This window comes from Dama dama, chromosome 12 (genome assembly GCF_033118175.1).
Source record: "Dama dama isolate Ldn47 chromosome 12, ASM3311817v1, whole genome shotgun sequence".
In the NCBI taxonomy this organism is placed as follows: domain Eukaryota; kingdom Metazoa; phylum Chordata; class Mammalia; order Artiodactyla; family Cervidae; genus Dama; species Dama dama.
Window position 1 is genome coordinate 76256714 of NC_083692.1, and position 8461 is coordinate 76265174.

Genomic DNA, 8461 nt, shown 5'->3' on the forward strand with positions numbered 1-8461 from the left:
ATGCCGCTCTCCAGTCTGCTCTGGGTGTTCCTGGCCTTCACCTTCTCTGGTAGGGATGCTCCCAAACAAGGGTGCGGTGTTCAGGGTGAAAGGACTGCACACAGGCATGTGGTGCTTCACCGTGACTTGGGGAGGAAAGGAGGACTGGAGAAAAGCAAGTGTTTTATGATTTCAGTTTGGTTTGTAAATATTTGGGTACAAAATTTGTCTAACTTCTACAGCATTTTGTTCACTATTTCAGCTCTGTTTTCTTATTTTTTTCCACAGGATCTGGTGTGGCCCAGAAAGTTACTCAAGACCAACCAGCCATAATCAGTCAAGTGGGGAAGGAAGTCACCCTTAACTGTCAATATGAAACCAGTAGGAATGTGCATGACTACAGCATTTTTTGGTACAAGCAGCTTCCCAGTGGACAGATGACTTACCTCATTCGTCAGTATTCAGAAGACGAGAATGAAGGGGATGGCCGCTACTTTGTAAACTTCCAGAAAGCACATAAATCCATCAGCCTCACCATTTCATTCTTAAAACTGGAACATTCCGCAAAGTATTTCTGTGCTCTCTGGGAACTCACAGTGTTTGAAGTAATAGGAAAAGATGAACAAAAACCCCAGAACTTTATAAGAGAGAGTCCCCCTGCTGCAGGACTCCAGCTGAAATGCACACTTGCTGACCTCAGACAAGAAATGATAGTCTTGTGGTTGCTTAATCTGTGATCTGGATCAGAGGAATTAATTCTACATGAAAGCTTCTTCTATGTCATTTGGATTCAGGTGTCCAGAGTAACTTTCTACTAAAACAGTCTCCTCTTGAATTTTTGAATTTAAGTCAATCATACAGAACATGTGCAACCTTGTCTAAGGTTATAAACTAGCTCCATAATAATGTAAAGTGACAGTTTCACTAAAATACACTCATATCACACACCTGGGTCTAGTTATTTGGAATCATCATGGAAATAATTTCCTGAATCCTTTCTTCTTAGACTTACATCACTCAAGGTGCAATCAGACAAGCAGAACCACCAGTGGTATGGAATAAGAAATTAGTTATAAAGATTAGAACTCAGGCAATTGCTAGATTTGGTGGAAGAGTCTATAGAAAGCTATTATCTTTGTATCTGGTGTTGAGAAAAAAATTCATTGTTAATCAGCTAGAGTAATAGTCATAGAACAAAGCTGGAATAGACTGAAGTGTGGACAAACTGTGACTCATAAGGACATATTAGAACCATGAGGATAATGGAACCCACATGATTCACTAAAACTTGTCTACGTCTCACCTCCTACAGTCTCACAGTAGTGGGTGACCTGAGGAGAAGTGGGTATCATTTGACATCATGCTTAAAATTGGCTTAAAACTCAACATTCAGAAAAATAACATCATGACATCTGGTCCCATCACTTCAAGGCAAATAGATGGGGAAACAATGGAAACAGTGATGGACTCTATTTTGGGGGCTCCAAAATCATTGCAGATGGTGACTACAGTCATGAAATTAAAAGACACTTGCTCCCTGGAAGAAAAGTTATGACCAACCTATATAACATATTAAAAAGCAGAGATATTACTTTGCCAACAAAGGTCCATCTAGTCAAACCATGGTTTTTCCAGTAGTCATGTATGGAGGTGAGATTTGCACTATAAGGAAAGCAGAGTGCCGAAGAATTGATGCTTTTGAAATGCAGTGTTAGAGAAGACTCTTGAGAAACCCTTGGACTGCAAGGAGATCAAACCAGTCCATCCTAAAGGAAATCAGACCTGAATATTCATTGGAAGGACTGATGCTGAAGCTGAAACTCCAATATTTTGGCCACCTGATATGAAGAACTGACTCATTGGGAAAGACTCTGAGCTGGAAAGATTGAAGGCGGGAGGAGAAGGGGATGACAGAGGATGAGATGGTTGCATGGCATCACTGACTCAATGGACATTAATTTGAGTAAACTCCGGGAATTGGTAATGGACATGGAAGCCTGGTGTGCTACAGTCCATGGGGTCACAAAGAGTCAGACATGACTGAGGGACTGAACTGAACTGAACTGAACTTACATACATACTTGGCCCAAGACAAAGAGATGATGAGGAGGAGATTTGCTGGGAAGTGGAGGTGTTGTGAGTCAACAGTAGGATGAAATATCAGATCAGCAGCAACACGTGTGAGTAACCATAGTCTCTGGAGCCCTGCACCAACCCCCAAAACATAAAAACTGGCTGCTTCATCACAACGACCTTCCAAATGTCACACAAATTTCTTTTGTGTCCAACCCTGAGCCAGAACAATATGGGAAGCACATTCTGGGAAAGATTTCCAGTCAGTTAAGGTAGCTCAAAACTGCTACAATACCCTTTAGGTTAATTTGGCAGCCATTTGTACTCTTTTAACAGCTTTTGAATAAAGAAGACAGCAAAACTATGCTTCTTGCTAATGTTGTTTTTGCTGTTCAGAAACTAAGTCATGTCTGACTTTTGCGACCCCATGGACTGCAGCACAAGGCCTCCTCTCTCTTCCACTATCCATTGATTTGGTGATACCATCCAACTGTCTTATCCTCTGCTGCCCTCTTCTCCTTTTGCCTTCAACCTTTCCCAGCTTCAGAGTCTTTTCAAATGATAGGCCTTTTCTCATCAAGCGGCCAAAGTGTTGGAGTTTCAACCTCAGCATCAGTCCTTTCAATGAATATTCAGGGTTGATATCCTTTAGGATTGGCTGGGTTGATCTCCTTGCAGTCCAGGGGACTCTCAAGAATCTTCTCCAACACCACAATTCTTGCTAATATGATGCAGTCATTTTTCATTCAATCCAAAATATTCTAAACATATCCTTCAAAGATTAGAGCAGGTTCATCTATCCATTTGTGGGTGATGTTATTTTCTCTTCTAGCTAAGCCACACTCTGCCACTGAATCCTGTATCTTCCCTACTGAGATATAATAAGATATAACACTGACTTATATTAGCATATCTTGCTATCACATGTAGCAAATGCGAGAGGGGAGTTAAAATTTAATACATAATGTAATACATAAATATTTTATATAAAAATGAAAAACAAATTTTCATAAGTATTATTGTTCTTATTTCTGCAAATGACCACATGGTTATAGCAGGTACTTATAACGACCTCTTCCATTACCCATCCTATAACCTCCTTGCTCATAGCAAGCACTTCCATTCACTGCTATACTTCACTTCCTATAAAGCAATCTCCTTATTCAGAAGCAATGCTATGAGGAAAGTCATACATTTGAATAAGGAATTCTACAGGTCCACCACTCTGGTTTTGGCAGACATTTTCAAGCCATTGTATTTTGGGAAGCATCATTAAAATGATATCTAACTTCATATTAGAAGCAATAGAAGCCACCAAAGTAGAATATTTTTTAAAGAGCTTAAAGAAAACAAGCAAAATATCCAAGCTAGTTTCTTATGAACATCAATGTATATTTCTTAATTGTGAGTTTGCTATAAATCACTGCTAAGAGTTTTGAAAGTCAATGCACAGACTGATAAACTGTATTTGCAATGCATATTTCTGAAAAAGGACTCAAATGCAGAATATCTTAGAAGTTCCTTTAAATCATTAAGAAAACAGATACTAAAGAATGACAAAATCTTGGATATCCAACTCAAAAACAAGATATCCAATAGCTAATAAATATATAAAAACCTTAATATTATTATTAATTAGGGAAATGAAAATAATACCATATCTCGGCATTCCATCTGGGTCCTTTCAGTACTCTGAGTGTATCAATGTGGCTAGGAGAATATGACTCCAGGAAATAGGGAGAGATAATGACTGTCTCCAGGAAAACAAGTGATTAAGTGAATTTTCTAAAAACTTCCATCATTGAACTGATGTGGAGAAAAGATCAAACAGTAACAAGTCACAGACCTGGACATTGAAAGAGAGGTAGGATTTACTGGAAAAAATAAAGTTGGTATTTACTGAGTTTTACTCAATGTGAGGCACTGTCGTTTGCATTTCAGATTCATTATCTAATTCAAATATCAAAACCCTAAGAGATAGGTTTTATTGTTTTCTTTTTTCCATTTATTTTTATTAGTTGGAGGCTAATTACTTTACAATATTGTAGTGGTTTTTGCCATACATTGACGAGAATCTGCCATGGATTTACATGTGTTCCCCATCCCGATCCCCCTTCCCGCCTCCCTCTCCATCCCATCCCTCTGGGTCTTCCCAGTGCACCAGCCCTGAGCGCTTGTCTCATGCATCCAACCTGGGCTGGTGATCTGTTTCACGCTTGATAGTATACTTGTTTCAATGCTGTTCTCTCTGAACATCCCACCCTCGCCTTCTCCTACAGAGTCCCAAAGTCTGTTCTGTACATCTCTGTCTCTTTTTGTTTTGCATATAGGGTTATCGTTACCATCTTTGTATATTCCATATATGTGCGTTAGTATACTGCATTGGTCTTCATCTTTCTGGCTTACTTCACTCTGTATAATGGGCTCCAGTTTCATCCATCTCATTAGAACTGATTCAAATGAATTCTTTTTAATGGCTGACTAATATTCCATAGTGTATATGTACCACAGCTTTCTTATCCATTCATCTGCTGATGGGCATCTAAGTTGCTTCCATGTCCTGGCTATTATAAACAGTGCTGCAATGAACATTGGGGTGCACGTGTCTCTTTCAGATCTGGTTTCCTCAGTGTGTATGCCCCGGAGTGGGATTGCTGGGTCATATGGCAGTTCTATTTCCAGTTTTAAAGGAATCTCCACACTGTTCTCCATAGTGGCTGTACTAGTTTGCATTCCCACCAACAGTGTAAGAGGGTTCCCTTTTCTGCATACCCTCCCCAGCATTTATTGCTTGTAGACTTTTGGATAGCAGCCATTTTGACTGGTGTGTAATGGTAACTCATTGTGGTTTTAATTTGCATTTCTCTGATAATGAGTGATGTTGAGCATCTTTTCATGTGTTTGTTAGCCATCTGCATGTCTTCTTTGGAGAAATGTCTGTTTAGATCTTTGGCCCATCTTTTGATTGGGTTATTTATTTTTCTGGAATTGAGCTGCAGGAGTTGCTTGTATATTTTTTGAGTTTAATTCTCTGTCTGTTTCTTAATTTGCTATTATTTTCTCCCATTCTGAAGGCTGTCTTTTCACCTTGCTTATAGTTTCCTTTGTAGTGCAAAAGCTTTTAAGTTTCATTAGGTCCCTTTGTTTATTTTTGCTTTTATTTCCAATATTCTGGGAGGTGGATCATAGAGGATCATGCAGTGATTTATGACGAAGAGTGTTTTGCCTATGTTCTAGGAGTTTTATAGTGTCTGGTCTTACATTTAGATCTTTAATCCATTTTGAGATTATTTTTGTGTATGGTGTTAGAAAGTGTTCTAGTTTCATTCTTTTACAGGTGGTTGACCAGTTTTCCCAGCACCACTTGTTAAAGAGGTTGTCTTTTTCCCATTGTATATTCTTGCCTCCTTTGTCAAAGATAAGGTGTCCATAGGTATTTGTATATATCTCTGGGCTTTCTATTCTGTTCCATTGATCTATATTTCTGTCTTTGTGCCAGTACCATGCTGTCTTGATGACTGTGGCTTTGTAATAGAGTCTGAAGTCAGGCAGGTTGATTCCTCCAGTTCCATTCTTCTTTCTCAAGATTGCTTCGGCTATTCGAGGTTTTTTGTATTTCCATACAAATTGTGAAATTATTTGTTCTAGTTCTGTGAAGAATACCGTTGGTAGCTTGATAGGGATTGCATTGAATCTATAGATTGCTTTGGGTAGTATACTCATTTTCACAATATTGATTCTTCCAACCCATAAACACGGTATATTTCTCCATCTGTTTGTGTCCTCTTTGATTTTTTTCATCAGTGTTTTATAGTTTTCTATGTATAGGTCTTTTGTTTCTTTAGGTAGATATACTCCTAAGTATTTTATTATTCTTGTTGCAATGGTGAATGGTATTATTTCTTTAATTTCTCTTTCTGTTTTCTCATTGCTAGTGTATAGGAATGTAAGGGATTTCTGTGTGTTAATTTTATATCCTGCAACTTTACTATATTCATTGATTAGCTCTAGTAATTTTCTGGTAGAGTCTTTAGGGTTTTCTATGTAGAGGCTCATGTCATCTGCAAACAGTGAGAGTTTCACTTCTTCTTTTCCTATCTGGATTCCTTTTACTTCTTTTTCTTCTCTGATTGCTGTGGCCAAAACTTCCAACACTATGTTGAATAGTAGTGGTGAGAGTGGGCACCCTTGTCTTGTTCCTGATTTCAGGGGAAATGCTTTCAATTTTTCACCATTGAGGGTAATGCCTGCTGTTGGTTTGTCATATATAGCTTTTATTATGTTGAGGTATGTTCCTTCTATTCCTGCTTTCTGGAGAGTTTTTATCATAAATGGATGTTGAATTTTGTCAAAGGCTAAAAAAGGCTTTTTTTGATTTCTAATTTTTCATCTCTGTTCAGAAATAATCCTTACCAAAAAAAAAAAAAAAAAAAAAATCAAGTGCCATTTTTATACTAAACGTGTCCTGCTTTAAAACATTCTACTGAATTTATCTTTAGAAATTATAGAATTATTGAGTACTGTTTAATAGAATTGTCATTAGTTCTATCACTCATTCTACCAATAGAGATTCACCATGAGTATATGATCTCACAAGAAAATTGATAGGAGTTAGTAACTTGGAGCTCCATTGGCTCACTGTGTCTTAACTGTTTTTCCCTACAGCTAATGCATTAATAAATTGAATCAGGAAAGACTGTTGGCAGTGCACACTGAGGATTCTAATGTTTCACAAATTCTACCTGTTTGCACATCTGAGGGACTGAATCTAAAGTTAGAAGAATATCTAATTGCATAACACTGGCAACATACTAAGTGATGATTAAATTAACAATAACAAGTGTATACACCATACAGAACATAGAGAAGAAAGTATCCTGGGCACAAAGAGGATGAGAAAACTTCAGAAAATAATTCATTTTAGTAGTTAGAATGAAAGTTCAAAAAACTACATCACCCGTGCAATAAATACATGATAACTATGAAAGATAAAGAAAAATTTTAAAATAGAAGAAAACCTGAAATAAAGGAGAATGATATGACAGATGGAGAGGGTGACAAAGTAAAATTTTGTGATAAAATTAATACTGGAAAAGTATTACACTAAAAATTGGAAAACATTTCCATCCATGTGCCAAGGATAAAGGATTTATAATTAGCAGTCAGAATGCAGATCTGAATGTAAGAAAAATGCATGAAGTTAATAGAAAAAGTTCAGAACTTGTTCATTACTTTGTATTAGATACACATTTCTTAAACAGGACACAAATATCACTAAGCATCGAAACTAATCTATATTCATATATACATTCATGTTTTGTCACTTTTCTGGACAGTAGAGATGGGCACAACATTGTAAACCATCTACCCTTCGTTAAAAAAAAACTGATCTACATTAAAATTATTTCAAGAGTTAAAAGGATAATTAGAAAATCTATTAAAGAATAACTAGTGAATATATTTGCAATATTATCTTAGCAAATTTAATATTGATTATAAAAAATAATATATTATCAAACATTATTTATCACATATATCATCAAAGGGATCATTTTGATTTACAAATATCTCTTTCAAATCAACAAGAAAACAAGCAAATTGATAGCAAAGACAAAAGTCTGAAGTAGGTTTTTGACAACAGAAGATATTCAGATAGTCAGTAAACATGTCATTCCTATAGGATACATAAGCTGACATAGCTAATTTACACTGGCAGAAATCAGAATACTGTTATATGCCAGGCAATATCATAACGAGAACACTATAGGGCTGGTAATGCTCTGTTTCTTGATCTGAGTGCTGGTTAAAAGAGTGTTGGTTATGTGAAAATTTACCAGGCTGTAACCTTATATTACATTTTCCTATATGAACATAATACCCCAATGAAAAATAAAATGATACATGATTACCTCCTACTAATTATAAGGTAACAATGAACTAAAACTGAAATTTCAGGTGCTTTCATTCTAGTCTTCCTTTTATGCTCCTGAAATATTTAAGTAAGAACAGATTTGTGAAACAAGCATGACTTCCGACCAGCGGTAAAGCTTCTATTAACAGACCATAGAGGAGAAATGTGTTATTGGTCTTTTCATCTCTTGGGGATACAAATGTGACTTTTGACGTTTGGTATGTCGTATCAGGACTCCCCTGGTGACTCAGCGGTAAAGAATCCGCCTGCAATGCAGGAGCCGCAGGAGCCTCAGGTTCGATCCCTGGGTCGGGTCGGGAAGATCCCCTGGAGAGGGCATGGCAACCCACCCCAGTATTCTTGCCTGGAGAATCCCATGGACAGAGGAGCCTGGCAGGCTACAGTCCACAGGGTCAGAAAAAGTCCATACAGTCGCTTCATGACTGAAGTGACTTAACACACATGCACTCATGTATTAGGAAGGTACTAACCCAATGA

The 8461-nt window shown here is 37.2% G+C and overlaps 1 gene segment (V, D, J or C); it reads left to right on the forward strand.

The window, feature by feature from the left end:
• On the forward strand, positions 1-716 carry LOC133066924 (T cell receptor delta variable 1-like). The segment is given in 2 exon segments: positions 1-49; positions 268-716. Coding segments are annotated over 2 exon segments (498 nt in total).
• Positions 717-8461: the final 7745 nt, after the last annotated feature.